The sequence below is a fragment of the Sceloporus undulatus genome, chromosome 2, assembly GCF_019175285.1.
Source record: "Sceloporus undulatus isolate JIND9_A2432 ecotype Alabama chromosome 2, SceUnd_v1.1, whole genome shotgun sequence".
NCBI lineage: Eukaryota > Metazoa > Chordata > Lepidosauria > Squamata > Phrynosomatidae > Sceloporus > Sceloporus undulatus.
In genome coordinates, this window is record NC_056523.1 from 182,305,199 (window position 1) to 182,321,631 (window position 16,433).

Consider the following 16,433-nt stretch of genomic DNA (forward strand, 5'->3'; position numbering starts at 1 on the left):
TTATTATTATTATTATTATTATTATTATTATTATTATTATTATTATTATTATACAATGTGCCTCCTTGCTCTTTTATCCTCTTTTAAACCCCCCCCCCCTTTTTTTTTCTAAACCAAAATGCCTCCAATACTTTAGACTTTCCTAACAGGAATGTTTCACCAATGCCTTCAAAACTCAATTGCCATTTTCTATAACCTTTCCAGTGCCACATAATCTTCTTGGGATGAATGTTTTTTTTAAATAATCATTTGTTCAAATTTAATTTTATTTATTTAACAAATTTCTATACCAGTTACTGTATATAAAGATGCCCAAAACACATTAAAACACAGAGACATAACAATACAAAGCAGTACATGATCAATATTTACTCAACTTAAAAATAATGTCTAGCATCCTGTTGAGTATTCACATCATTGTAAACTGACTTATGATCATCTAAAGGTGAGTAGTGATGCTGCACAATTCTCATATACTCAGGAGCGTAACAGAGACATTGGAAGCATCATGCAAAAGAGGTCAACAGAACAGCCGTTGCACCATGGGTCCCACTGAACAATGGGACCCCTTGTGCAAAGGAACCTCCCACTGAACATCAGGATACTGGGCAGGAGCCCTAATATATGTGTATGTGCCTTCAAGTGGCATGAATTCTATAGAGTTTTCTTCAGCAAGGAATATTCAAGGTGGTTTTGCCAATTCCTTCCTCTGAAATATAGACTAATGCACCTGGTATCCATTGGCAGTCTCCTATCCAAGTATTAATCAGGTTTGACCCTGCTTAGCTTCCAAGATAAGATAGGATCTGGTGCCTTCAGGGTATTTAGTCCTGATGTGCATCATAGCAGTTCACTAGAAAGGTTGCATGTCCTATCAAGGATATAGCTATGGCATTGTTAAGTTAGGAATCATAGCCTCTGATGCAAGAAATAGGCCACTTTTTAATTAAACATTTAAAATCAGAGGTTCAAAGTGGAATTTTCAAACTGGGTAGCACAGTTCAGAAACGCCTGGGCAAAAGGGAAGGGGTTTAACAGACGCCTACAGAGTTGGTGCTGCCTGAATAGAGGAGGAAGTGCATCTCAAAAGTTGGGAGCCACCACCAAAAAGGCTTGCTGCAGGGTTGCCTATTGATGGCCACTTGTAGATCACAGAACAATCAGGAAGGCCTTTAAGAGTAGAGCCTTTTCAAGGCTATTTATGTGATAAAAGTAACAGTACAAAACAATAACAATGCAACATAATATTCACTCAACTTTCTCCCCACTACTACCAAATTAGCAACTAGATTATAACTGCCTGGTGTTCAAATGCAGTATTTGGAGCCAGTGATCAATGCAGGTCTCAGGTACTATTATGAGAAGTGATGTGAGTGGCTCAGGGTTATCCAAGGAGATTTCTGGTTGAGCAGGGATTGTGTTGCATGTCTTCAAGTTGTTTCTGGCTCGTGGTGACCGTAAGGGGAACCTTTCATTGGGTTTTCTTGGTAAGATTTGTTCAGAGGGGTTTTGCCATGGCCTTCCCCTGAGAGGGTGTGACTCATGCAAGGCCAATCATTTTGTATCCATGACTGAGTGAGGAATCAAATCCTGGTCTCCCAGAGTCATAGTCCAACACTCAAACTACTACACCATGCTGGGTTTTGTACAGGGATTATGCAGTCTCACGTCTAATGGTGTATGATGCAAATCCCATCCTTGGCAGTTATAGCCAGGATACTATAGCTCTGGATATAGCTCTTACTTTCTGGACTTTGCAGGCTTATCTTGATGTAAAGCAGAAGCAGATGAGTAAGAAAATGTAGATATTTTGGGCCTATAATTCCCACCAGCAGCTAGCTAGTATTGGCAATAGTGCGATTAGATTATGAGAATGCTGGTGCCTGAAGGGGCACATGTTCTCCATCCTTCCTGGAAAGGGAACATTGCTCTCCTCACTCAGGACACCAGGCCTCTCTAGCAAGCTGATGAATAAAGGGTGACATTCTGCTGAGCATGACAGGCTTTTTAAAAGCAACCTCTCCTGGATGATCAAATATGAATGAGGCACTCCATGGTTCAGACAAATGCGTCTAATGACACCACATGTTTCCCAAACCCTCAGAGCTTGGCACCCAAAAGTGGGAAATGAGCAGTGCAGTTAAAGGGAAAACCACAGGCCACTCTTTTTTCTTTTATTTTTTTGTTGGGAAAAATATGCTTTAGACTCACCTCAGGGAAAATTTTCTGTGAGAAGTCTAAAATTGGAACTCTTCACATGAGATTGGAACATTATTATGTCCATGGGGTCCAAATCAAAATGTTTGAAGTTGTGTTGTACACATGCTGGTGCAGTCTTATACAAAACTGGTTGTGCAGGTAGCATGGTGTAGACACTAGCATTTCAAGTGCTCAGAAAAACAGGATTGGAATGTCCATGTGCCATGAGGAGATGTGTGGATATCTGATTAGTATAAGACCCTCATGAAGGTTGTAAGGATAGAGTAAAGCATGGCATGGCTAAATTACTTTTTTGGAATTGCAGTTGTCAGATCCCCTCAGCCAGCATAGGGTCTGATATTCCAAAGCAAGGAGGGAAGCTAAAGCACTGTACATGTTCAGTGCATCTACACTGGACCTCTTTAAAAGCTGTAGCTCCTTCCTATGGAATCCTGGGATTTATAACTTTACAACACCTTTATCCTTCTCCGCCAAAGAGTGCTGGTTCCCCATAAAACTACAAATCTCAGGATCATGTAGGATGGAGCCCTGGCAGGTGGTGTCAAATTGCATTATTTTTACAATATAGATGCAGTCATTTTTGGTTCAGTATGGAGAAGAGGAAAAATGAAAAAAGAAAAAGAGGACGACTAAGGAAAGGCATGACAGAGTGATATAAAATCTCAAATGGAGTAATAGTACCAGTGAATTACATTGATGGTAGATTCACAGATGACAGCAGTCCTTTGTCATAAAACACAGTATTAATTCAGGAAGGCCCTGTGCAGAGCTTGGGACAGTTACTCCTGAGGGATTCTGATTGCTGTAGTATGAAAAGTAACTAACCAGGGTGGCATACATGGGCAGCTGCCGAGGCTCCAGTGTCTAGTGATACCCCACTTTGGAGGCTGGGTTTTTTTTATGTGTGGTTCATTCCTTTTTAACATAAATGCTCAGGAATGTTGAAAACTATGATGACCAACATTTTCTCTCCCTACTGTGCCCATGATGTAGTCTCACTTTGATCCAACAAAGTTCTTCACCTACTTCACAGGAATGCTGTGATGATAACTAAACTTATTCAAGAAACCAATGGGCAGATTAGTGGCAAGCCATTCTCTGAAGCAATGTTGACTGGTGGCTTCTATGTCAGTGGAGTGGTGACTCCACTTTGGGATTTAATTTGAAATTTAAAAGAACTATCCAAAGTGCTACATTTAGTTTGGGGAATGAGATACAGCACCTTGTATAGCAGTTTTGGAATCTGGACTAAAACCTGGAGCAGATTTATTACTCCACTAACATGAAAGCCACAGGTCTGAAGAATAACTCTGACAGTTTTTTCTGAACTCCAGGACAGCTCCTGGGAGTCTGCAAATATTCAGATTGCAGGCTGTTCCCAGTTCTCCACAGCTGATCATCTCAAAAACCGCTTTCTGGTATTGCAGCTTTATCATCAGATGGCGTGACTTGCCAGCCATCCCCTGCTCCTAACATATTTGCCAGATCAACGATCTGCCAAGAGCATTTCCTAAAAATTCAGACAGGCAAGGATACAGAGAGAGACATAGGTCAGATGTGCAGTCAATTATCCAGCATGCAAGAAAGGCTAACACACACAACCTGGGGATTGAGAGCGTCAAATCCTATGCAGTCCAGCTGCAGTTCTGGGAGAGTGACAGGACAGGAGAAAGAGGAAGGAAAGGAAACAAGAATTCTGTCTTGTGATGCCACTCTGCCTATTCGCAGTACTGAAACAGGTAGGCCTCCTAAGGGTTAATGTATTCACCTAAACCAGAGTCTGCCATTTGACAGCCATCCAGGAAGGATCTGCAGGATTCACTGTTTACTTCCTAGAAGCCATTACACTAAGTTTATCAAAAATATCAAGCTATATGCAGGAATAATTAGACCAGTGGTAGGATCCATGTACCCCACCAGAAGTTATTGAACTGCAGCTCCCATGCTCCCTCACCATTTCTCTCTTCTGATCAGAGCTGAAAGGAGCTACAGCCCAATCACAGCTTTTAGAAAGGGGCATTTAAACTATTGGGACTCCTCGAATACCCAAGTACGTGGCCATACTAGCTGGGAGGGTTTGAAAGCTGAAGCCCACCAAACGTCCCTTTTCTAAGGTCTGAGTCCACCAACAGCTGGAGAGCAACAAGTTATCCATCTGTGAATTAGAGAGATTCTTTCATGGCATGCTGGGTTCTGGATCTTGCCAGCATTCTGGATATACAAGAACCAAAGGGCACATCTGTTCTTAAGTGCCTTCAAGCCAAATTTGGGTTATGGCAACTGTTTTCTTTGTAAGACATGGTTTGTCATTGCCTTTTCCTAAGGCTGAGAGAGCATCGCTTTCCCGAGGTTCTCCTGTGGATTTCTATGGCCGAGCAGGGATTCTAACTTTGGCCTCCAACAGACAATCCAATACTCAAACCACTACACAACGCTGAAATTCTATGTGCATTCTACTCTATATGTTCTATAGGGTTAACATATTTTGAAAAGCAAAAAGACAACACAAATACTTACTATTTCAAACCACCAATCTCTATGACGACACTCATGTTAAACACGCCTACCATATAAGCTGTGATAACTGCTGCTAAAAATATCCTTAACCTTCATTGTATTTAAATAACAACAATTTTCCCTCCCCTTTCAAATCTGCCTGGACAGACATTTTAGCTCTGACAAAGAGGACATGTCTGGAGAAAGGAGGGTGTATGGTAACTGTAATGTTTATTACATAATTGTACAAGGTAATTGAACTCTCTCTCTTTCCCACACTATATGTGTATGTAAACACACAATATTTTATTTCCTCTTGTATTGGAGTGCTAATAATGGTAGCATTATTAAGCCCTGGTTCTGGGCAAGTATGAACTGGGTGTAAATGGACCAAGACATTGAGAACAGCTATGTGAATGTTCTCCAGGTTTTGCTTTCTGACTGAAATGTAGCAATTTGGCTGAGCAGGATAATCGTCTCAGTTTGGTGTGAATATTCACTGTTTTCCAGTCTTGAATATTTCTTCTCCTCAGTGCCACTTCCATTCTCCTAACCTGTCTCCCTGGATTAGTCAAATGAGCAATCTCAGCAAGCCAATTAGTAACTGAGGATTTAAGCTGCGATTTTTCTTCATCTTATCTGTATGACAGCTTTTCTTAGAGAAAGGTATCATGGACAGTGTCATGTCACCTAGACAAAATTTCATAGACCTGCCCACTCTCAGGGTCAAATTACCTGCAGCAATTCTCACATACATTTCCCCAGTGTTGTTTTTCTAATTTGAGACAAAACACTTTTAGAGGCTGTGACTGAAAATGGCTTAACCCGTTCCCTTCTGTTTGCTTGTTCTCTCAGCTTGGTGGCAGGAGAAGATTTCGAGCTGATAAAACAATCTTCTTTCCCAATTTCTCTTTTCCACTTATATTACAGTCTCCTGTCAAGGCTATTGGGCTTAAACAACAGCAACATCAACTGCAAATCTCTGGGGGAAAGGATAGTGCAAGAGACCATTATGTATAATTTGAACCTTTACATCTATTTCTAAGATGGAGAAAACAAAGCCAGAAAAAGCCTGTTCAAAATGGATGGGAATTAGAGTGGGCTGCATGGATTGGCTGGGGCTGATGGGAGTTAACCTCCAGCAGCATAAGACAGACTAAAGACTTCCTGTTGTAGAGAAGAGATGGAAAGAATATTAGAAAATATTCACAAAATGGTTGGAAAACATCTTTTCTGAGTGTTGTAAAAGCCTGGTGAGAAGAATCATGGACTGACAAGACTATTTGCAGTTTAGGATTTATTTTGCACAAAATTCACAGATATGGATGTTTTGCACAGAAACAGCTTTTTCTGCAGAAAAAATATTCCCTTTTGCAATATATTTATATATATGTATATATTCTGTACAAAAAATACTGTAATTGGGATTTAGGTTCAAAACACAGTGCAGAAATAATCCAGTTTAGGATCATTTTAACTGTCCTGGCTCAATGCTAGGGAATTCTGGGAACTGTAGTTTTGTGAGACATTTAGCCTTTTCTGTCAGAGAGCTCTGGTGCCACAGTATCCAGAATTCCCTAGCGCTGAGCCAGGGCAGTTAAAGTCGTCTCAAAATGGATTTCTGCATAGAAATATTGGTGCATTACAGACCGCCCAAAACGGGTGGTCTCATGCTGCTGCCAGTTGCTGTGTCCGGGAACTGCAGCAGCCAAACCGCGCGGTTCTCGGGCACAGCAACAAAGAAGTGCCAAAATGGCACTTCTTCCTGGGCCCTGGAAGAGGCGCTGCAAGGTGCGCACTCACAGCGCCAATTCCGATGCGCGATGTCCGGATGCTGTGCGTCCGTGACGTCAAAATGGCGGCGCCCATCTGTATGTGGCACCTCCATTTTGACATAGTCATTACGCGTGAGGGGCAAGGCGCGTCAGGAAGCGCTGCCCCCCGCGTGTAATGACGGCGCCTCTATGGGCCCGTCTGTAACGTGTCATTGTTTCCTGGACATAAAATGCTGTTTTCTGAGCATGCCACCCAGGTGAGAATTTTGTGCAGAATAAGTCTCAAACTGCGGATAGATTTTGAAAAATGCATGATTTTCTAAGCCTTTTTTTTGTAGTGTGAAGAAAATAGTTAAAATTGCTCATCACTTCTTTTGAGTAGTGAAGAATTACATCTCTACCCCAAAGTAAGAATATGTTGGAAATGTCCTTGTTTAGTATCCATCATATCCTAGAAACCAGAATGCAATTGCCTTACAGGAAAGACCTCTAGGGTGTTGAGAGGTCTGGTACAGCTTTCCTTGCTTATCCAGCTCTAAGAGTTTCTCCAGCATGAGGCAGGACCATGAAAGATGGAGACTTTAGTGCCCCTGAACAGGGATGTAATGGGCTAGCATCTTCCATCTCCTTCCTCGGTTCACAGGTGACTAGAGTGGTTCAAATGTTCAGGAACGGCAACCATTTAGGTCCAACTGCTCCGCCACATACTGCTGCCCAAAGGTCTCCCACAGCAAAGTTTTGTTAGAAAATTAGGAGACAGACAGATTTATGCACCAGTTATTCAGTGTACATCCTACCTTTCCTCCAGGAAGCTCAAGTGCCACTGCTGTATCTCCCATTCCCTATTTTAATCATCACAACAATACTGTGAGGAAAATCTGGTAAAGATAAAGAGGGACTGGACTAAGATCATCCAGTGAGTTTGAGGGTCAAGTGATGGATCTGAACTTAGCCCAGGACTGTCTCTCCCCAGGCCTTGCCCAGCACTCTCCCCAAGACACCACACTGCCTCATATGACACATCAACTCTCACCTGGTGATGACTGGTCACTGCTCAAGACCAACGTAGCGGGAGTTGGGCGGCGTCTTCGGATCTGCAGGAGGACAAAAGAAGGGGAATTTAAACACTTGATCAAGATAGAAGCAAGAAACAGTCTATCCTTGGACTACCTTTTTCCATTAGGGAGGTACATGCTAGTTCAATTGCCAACATTTTAATCATTTCATTATATTCGTATTATGCCTTTCTTCAAAGACAGCACCAATACTGGAATAGCAACACTTGCTAAAGTGGAGAAGTCCCTGGTTTAAATATAGGCTAAGATCCTGCATGATGTCAAAGCTATGTTCCATTTTCCAGCATGATCCCCCAAAATCCACCTTTAAAGCCAGACAGCCATACCAAATGAAGGTGTTTTGCAGTGCTGGTAAGTGGGTTGCTGATTTTGCTAGTGAGTGGTGGTATGATGAACAAGGATCAATCACAACTCCTTGTCACATTGCTGCTCATGGACAGCAGGGGGATGAATGCATCATCTTTCAGCAACCCACTTTCCAGCACCACAGAACTTTACTTAGTACAGCTGCCTGACTTTTAAGGCTGGTTTTAGGGGCATTTGTGGCCATGGCAATGTGGTGCCATGATTGTAAAGTGAAACAGTTATGCAGTCCTAAATCTAGCATATGACATTGCAATTGACAAACATGATGCCAGCCACTGTCTCTGTCCAAATTCAATAGGTGGGCTTCAGCAGGCCATGCTTCCCATAGCTTCAGCCCCTCATGTACAATATACTCATAGTACTATTCACCTGTGCTGCAGGATCATTGTAAGGATTGCTAGAATATACAGCATACAATTAAACACATCCTTTAAACACAAATAAGCTGGATCTTATTGTTAAGACTAGCTTGTATCCTAAGAAGTGTGTGTGGCAGAAAGGTTATATAAGGATGCTTTTCTTTCTCCTCCATAAGCACCTGCATTATACCCCAAATGTTCCCTTTGGAGCTAGGAGGATGGACATCTTCAACAGTATGGGATGGCATATAAGGGGCTTTCAAAGGAGGGACAAATTGCCAAGAATCAGGCAGAGTCAGGTTATGAGGGCTTGCTTTATTCATGCTTGATAGCACAGTGATACATAAAGTGCATGGACACATCAGTCCCCATAGCCACAGAACTAAGGAGAGTCCAAAATTGCAGGCAAATATGTATATGCTCATAGGTAAGCCACTTGTAGCAGAATTAATCACCTCTAGAAGCAGGTCTTTTGTAAAGTTAATGAATCTAAATTGCCAAGGAAAGCTCACAATAATATCTTCTTCCTAAGAAAATCTGTTCACTCCCATTTTCTCTTTCGAGATAGTTACAATGAAGATTACAGAGAAATTCACAGGTAACAGAATAGCTTGAAATGTGTGGTTTGATGGGTGGCATCATAATCCCACCTATCCAAAAAGTCCTGGCATTCTAACACGGTGAGCCTAGGTCCACACTCACTGCTCATGCTGTTTAGGACCCACAAATTTCTATAGGGAAAAACTCCATTAGATTCCTGGAATTTTTTTAAGCATTTACAGAAAACAGATGAATTACAGGCAGAACATGAATCAACCAGCAGGATTCTATGAAGACAGATCATCCTCTTTTGCTCTTTTTCTGTGCTAACAGATTTACACACAAACTCATTAATGCTCTCTTTAAGCACGCACATGTTCTTTCTACATGGATGAGTGAGAATCACACCCTCCTCTAATTTGTCACTTTTCTTGTCCCTGCATAGATGGCTAAAATGGCAGAGGGAAATGACTGTATAATCAGAGAGCACTATTGTATCTTCAACAGCTTGCAAACTATTGGAGACCCTTTGGCTGATTAATCCATCAGTCAGTTCAGCTGAAATAAAATTTATTCATCTCCAATAACATTTGATTAAGTGTTTTACAGGGAGCCAGCAAAAAATGTAAGCCTTTCCTGCCCCACTCCAATTAACATGCTCCATCATTATTTAAACAAACTGGTTTCACACATTCAGAATTTGAAATAAGGGTGCCTACGAGAGAAACTCTGACTTTCAGTTGAAATGGAGATATTGCAGAGCTACCCCACAGATCAAGGAACTATCCAAGGTGCTGAACCTATTGGTGTGGGAAACAAAAGGCTTCTACAATGCATCTGCCCTGCAGAATTAATACACTTTGCTATAGTTTCATCCTACATCAGAAAGTGTGCACAGCCCTTGATAAACTTACCTAGAAGAGAAAAAAGCATGAAAATTGTTGTTGTCATGAACATGATTAAAATAAGCAAAGCCTTAACAGCTATTGTAAGTCACTCATCATTTCTAAAGCTCTCCCATGCCTTAGCAACCATTATGTGCAACTGGCTTTCAGTCTTTGGCTCTGCGGAGCCAGCATGAGTAGTGGTGAATGAGTATGGAAGTTGTAATTCCAAAGGTCTACTTATGATTTTCTTGTTTGGGGATATTATAATGAAAATTTCATACTCTCTCTCTCTCTCTCGCTCTGTGTGTGTGTGTATTAATGAAAACTGCACCAAAACAGAAAAACCACATGTGTCTTTTTTGCTCTTGCTTAAGGCAATGACAAACCTTCTCTGAACAAATCTTGCAAGAAAACCCCCCTGGTTGGTTCCCCTTAGGATCACCATAAGTCAGAAACAACTTAAAGGCACACACAACAGCAACAACAAAAGAGGGGGAAAAACCTCCTGGCATTTGATTTTCTTTTTCCAGTGGGGTGTCGCAGGACTACATATCCTTCCTTGTTGAGGCTGAGAAAACAGATGAACATTCTTTACATTACTAGTAGACAGACTATTACAGTATGTCCCACTGGTAAGATTGCAAAGCTCACACCTGGTTTTTTTTTAAAGGGGGGGGGAGGAATGGGCCAGGGAAGGATTATGCATCAGATCTAATCTGCTCTATCAGCTGGATGCAACACAGATCCCTGAAGTTGCTGCTCAGGGAGCTGGAACTTCAGCCTGTCTCTCCATCTCTGTTGGCACCATGCTGCACTCAATGTGAACAGAGAGTTAAATACATGAAGGTGCTTAACATCTATGCTGCACTTTCTCTTTCTCTCTCTGAGTTTGTGTGTGGGGAGACCTGAATGCAGTTAAGTGCTGCTAAGCATTAAATGATTAATTAATTATACTCTCACTTTCATTCCTTTTCTCTCTCTCTCTTTCTGAAAAGTGCTTTGGAGATGAAGTGTGCTATGTTGGAGCTATTAATAATGCTTCTGCATTCATGGAAGCTGGGGAACGGCTGGTACATACTCCAACTAGTGCAAGAGATTATAAATAAATGCAACCGTTCCCTGCGCGTCTAGACTCGTTGTGTGTAATTAGCCTATGTATTCTGTTAAAGAGTCAATATTTTAATTCAGAAGGAGAAAAAAACCACCCAGATGAATTTATTTATTTATATCTAAAAAAGAAGAAGCTGGGCAAGGTACAGCATCTTACCAAGGTGATGCTGGATTGTGTTTCCATCAAATGTGGTCTCAGATCACCTGACAGCTTTCATTACAAAAACCACACGCTGAACTGGAAATCCCACCTACATAGAGCTGCTGGTTGATGTTTGTTTACTCCTCTGAGCATCAGCCACTGGGAGTTCTTCCTCTTTTTAGAACAGGGTGGAGGAAAATGTGCCTCTCCAGATGTTATTGGACTGTGACTCCCATCATGCCTAGTCAGATTAGCTAGGGATGAAGGAATGCTGAGACTTGCAGTCCAAGAACAGTTGGAAGTCATAAATAGCTAGGTTTAAGCAAATACAAACCATCTGTAGTGAAGCAGTGGCTTAACTAAAGCAGCCTTTCCCAATCCAGGGGTGCATCTACACTGTAGAAATAATGCATTTTGATACCACTTTAACTACCATAGTTTCATCCTACTGAATCCTGGGATTGGAAGTTTTGTGAGGCACTGACATTCTGGCAAAGAAAGCTAAAGACCCTGTAAAACTAGAAATTCCAGGAATCCATAGGATGGTGTTATAGCACATAAAGTGGTGTTAAACTGTACTATTTCTACAGTGCAGATGCAGCCCAGAGATCCTTATGTATTGTTTCACTATAATTCCCATTGTTCCTAGCTAGCAAGGCCAGCAGCTGGATATTATGGGAGTTATGGTGAAGTGGTTTGTATGCTGGACTTAGACTCCAGGAGCCCATCTAGAATTTCTGCTCAGCCCTGAAAAACCACTAGGTGACCTTCAGCAAGTCACACTCTTCCGGCCTTAAAGGAAGTCAATGGCAAACCCTATCCAAATAAGCTAAAAAACAAAAACAAAAAACCTCTATGAGAGGGTTGCCATAAACAAAAGTCAATGTGAAGACTCTATCAACAAAGTACAATGACATGTGGCAAGGCTTTGGGTAGTAAAAGGCTAAGTTAAACGTTTAAATAAAAATGAAAAGGAAGCTGCCACTATTGCTACTGCTACAGAAAGCCCTACCTACCATCCAGACCAGTATTCATCCCCTCTCACTGCAAAAATAGCACCACATTGGCTCTCTAGTAAGCACATTACTAATGGGTTTTTAAAAAATATATTTTAAACATACATAAAAATATTCAAAAAGTCAAGCAATGTCACTGAACCTCTCTCCAAAAGATCCACCCTCATTTGAATTAACAGTCAAATACTATTTGTTACACCCAAAATCTAAAAACATTAATAGGTGGTACATCTTTCCCACATAGTGACTATGTTGGTCTCTGAATACTCCTAAAAATATTGGGTTACAGATATCATTGTTACTTGCAAAGTGTTACTTCTAAGTGTTAGTCTTTCTTCAGCACTGGCAATGAGACATCATGCTTTATCTCATCTGAAGCAAGTAGACTAGCTCAAGGGGCACACAGAAAAACCACTGGTACACAGCTCTCCTCACTTAACTCCTAGCATCCATTTCTAGGGATTTCCTGCTTGAGAGAATCACTTAATTCTACCTAAAGGTAAGGCTAGGCCTGAGTACAACATGCAGCCTCTCTCTACTACCCCATCCTCCAACTTTTCTATATAAAAGCAGAGATGGGAATCATGCAGCACTCCCAATGTTGCTGGATTGCAATGCCCATCAACCCCAGCCAGTGATTAAGGCTGATGGGAGCTGTAGTCCAATAACATCTATACAGCCACATATTCCTCAGTCCTTCCCGAAGAAACAAGCAAGGCAGAGAGAAGGTTAGATGGCAATCCTTCTCTTCATTCTCTATGTGTACAGAAAGGTGTGGATTTTGTTTGCAGAGGATCTGAATATTCAAATATTTAAAATATCAGACTTAGAATCCATGGCACAAGAGGAAAAAAAGGATTGGAATGGAGGAGGGGGGAAATCAAACTCAAGAATCACACTACCTTATCTTCTAGTTTGTTTGCCAAAAAAACTGAAGAGGGTGGGGTGGGGGGAGAACAACATGACATGGGACAGCTTAGAAGGACAGTGAGTATCTCCCTGTCAGATGCTATCTATCCCCCAAGCATGCTTCAAAGTAATCCCTTCCCCTTTCAACACCTTGCAGCAAGTCAGGGCACCACTGGGTTCCAAAATAGAATCCCACATGCTCTCAAGCCATTTGCTACATATAAATAAAGCTGTGACTTCTTCACAGCATCTTGCCGGCAAGCATCATCAAACCAGGGCTGAGTCAAAATGGCCACCCCCTCCACCCCCACCCCTTTAAGTGGTTCATTTTCTCATAGTTCATAGCTACACAGTTTCTGTAAAAGTCTGTTCAACTTTGCTTTTTCCTGTTCAGTGTGAAGCAGAACAGCCTAGAGACAGTTTTGCTACCCAAGGTTTGGGTAGCCCTGTTCTTTCCTGGCCATTGGTCCTTTGAATAGAGCAGGTTAAGAATCTAAAAAGAAGTAGTTATTTAAAATAACATAAAGCGGTAACATGCACCATCAGGCACTCATGATTACTGTGGCAAACAATAAAATGCTAATTTGACCATGGAAGGTCACAGACACCCAGCACTGGCTATCTTCTGACACTGTGCACACAACACTAATGATATGCTTTGGATGGTACTGAAAGTGTAAACATAATGGAGAGGAAAAAACCCAATGTTTATGAATAATTGAGTAACCTGTGATTTGAAGAATACAATGAAGGGCACAAGAACAGACAGCAGCTTATTGTTTTCAACCAAACCAAGCTGAGACACAGGCCAGGAACTCTGAGCAAACAGGCAAATCTCCTAAAACAGAAGCCAATTATTAATAATGCTAGTGGAGATTTTTAAAAAGTGTGTTTCTATATACATAGTGTGTATCTAAACACGCAGTTATATAAACTTGTAAAATTACATCAAGACAGAGGGAGAGTAGTAGGTATATAGATACCCAATGCAATGTAATTTTTGAGTGCTGGACTGAGACTCTAGGAGACTAGGGTTCGAATCCCCGCTCAGCTACAGAAATCCATTAGCTAACTTTGGGCAAGTCATATCTGTCAGTCTCAGAGGAAAACAATGGTGTAGCTCCTCTGAACACATCCTGCCAAGAAAACTCTATTAATGCAGTTGCCATCAGTTGGAATTGACTTCAAGGCATTCAATTGCAACAAGGAATGCAAATATGAAATTATATTTTTTTACACATATGCATATACATAAACATGCCTAACATACACGCATACCAAACAATGTCCTAAATTAGTTAGATAACTGAAATTTAGAGTCATTGTTATTGTTAACTGCCTGTTATTGTTAACCCCAACTCATGGTGACCCTGTGGATGAGACAACTCCAAGCAGCTCTATCCTCCATTACTAAGCTTAGGTCTTGTAGATTCAGGTCTATGACCTCCCTGATAGAGTCTATCCATCTGGCATGCAGTCTTCCTCTCTTTCCGCTGCTTTCCACCTTCCCTAGCATTATTGTGTTATCTAGCAAGCCTTCTCATGATGTGGCCAAAGTACAACAACCTCAGTTTGATCATCTTGTCTTCCAGGGAGAGTTCAGGTTTCATCTGTTCAAGGAAGCACCTGTTTGTCTTTTTGGCTGTTCATCATATCCTCAGCACTCTTCTCCAGCACATCTCAAATAAGTCGATTTTCTTTCTGTCAGTTTTCTTCACTGTCCTGCTCTCACATCCATACATGGTGATGGGAAACACAATGACTTGGATGATACTGACTTTAGTGCTCAGCTGTATATTTTTACAATTTAGGATCTTATCTAGTACTTTTATAGCTGCCCTTCCTATTCCCAGCCTTCTTCTTATTTCTTGACTGCATTCTCCATTCTGATCAGTGTTTAATCCAAGGCATGGAAACTCTTTAACTATTTTGATTTCCTCATTATCTAGTTTGTATAATTCCTCCACAGTCATTATTTTGTTACCTTTATGTTCAACTGTAATCCTACCCTTTATACTTTCTTCCTCGACCTTCCTTAGTAATTATTCCAAGTCGATGATGCTTTCCACTAGAAGTATGGTCATCTGCATGCCTTAAGATTGTTTAAGTTCTTTCCTCCTTTTCACTCCTCCTTCTTTTGAGTCCCCTGCTATTTGTATGAACATGATTTCAAAAGTATGCAAAAATATTAATCCATGGATGATAGGACAATCAATGGCAAGATTGCTAGCATGGTGTAGTGGTTTGAGTGTTGGACTACAACTCTGGAGAGCAGCGTTTGATTCTTTGCTCAAGCATAAAACCCACTGGGTGACCTGGTCAAGTCACACTCTCTTAGACTCAAGAGGATGGTAATGGCAACCTCCCTCTGAAGAAACTGACCAAGAAAATCCTATGATATGTTCACCTTAGGGTCACCATATGTCAAAAATTACTTGGAGGTACACAACCACAAACAACAAGGGCCCAATGAAGAAAGGAAAAGTGACTGTAGAAAGGCAATCCTGGCTGTGTGTTCTTGGCTTCTACCATGTCAGGATACAGGTGGGCGATGGTATGGTTGAACACTGTCCCAGAAAACAAGATACCAGGGAGAAGGGGTATAGCCTGACTTTCTCCATGTCATCTTAATGCACTACCAAAGTTTCCTAGGGGAGCAAAAGAAGTAGGGAAAGAAGTAGGGAAGATGCTTTCAATCATATATCTTCCTCAGAACCACCTGATATTTACAGCAATACATGATTTAGCTAAAGACGAGGATGATGCATTTTCCTCCCCTGGACTGGCAACAGCTCATGCCAAAGTCCTGTCTTTTCATTTCCTCATTTAGACAGTTTCCTGCATTTTCCTGCCTTTTCTGCACTTTATTCTCTTCACCTTCAGTTCCCCAAGGCACCAAATCTTGAACTTTGTTGCAAGTCAGGTGTGTAGGACATTGTGACACACACACACCCGGGACACACACACACACACAACACACTCTTTGTACTGCATCACATGGCTTCCTGAAGGCATCAATCAGATGCTAATGAACCTCCTTGGTCTATGGGGAGGGGTGTTTATTCATCTGCACTTTTATAACCAGATTAACCATGTCCTTGTTCCTTCTCCCATGAGGCCTGGGCATCTTTTCCATTTCTCACCACCTTGTTAGGCTGGTTGCTATGGAAACTCAGGGTCTGAAATTCAAATAGATGTGATAAAAGGTTACTCCAAAGGGGGAATACAGTTAAATTATAATATAATTTGTTAACAACAGGAGATATTTGAAGAATGGGCACCAGGAGACATTTATAACATTTTCCAAAAAAAGGCAGCCATGCTACTTGGTTGCAGCAAATATAATTCTCACTGTCAATACTTTTTTTTAAACTTAATTTCCCTCTGAGCACAATGTGTATAACCCCACCCTCAGCCATGTGTAGTATATACACATATATGAAATTTTACTTAATGCTTCATGTTCTGATGAATTGGGCTGGAACAGTTTACAAAAACACATACTGTCATATATTTGCTAAGGGGCTGGCTTGAAAC

At 41.3% G+C, this 16,433-nt stretch overlaps 1 protein-coding gene across 1 annotated transcript in view; it reads right to left on the reverse strand.

Annotated features, from left to right (window-relative positions):
* PPP1R1A (protein phosphatase 1 regulatory inhibitor subunit 1A) overlaps window positions 1–16,433 on the reverse strand; it is a 107,042-nt gene that overhangs the window by 35,103 nt on the left and 55,506 nt on the right. The window contains exon 2 of the mRNA XM_042449760.1: window positions 7,525–7,585. Coding sequence (XP_042305694.1) covers window positions 7,525–7,585 — 61 coding nt within the window. The remainder of the gene's footprint in view (window positions 1–7,524; window positions 7,586–16,433) is intronic.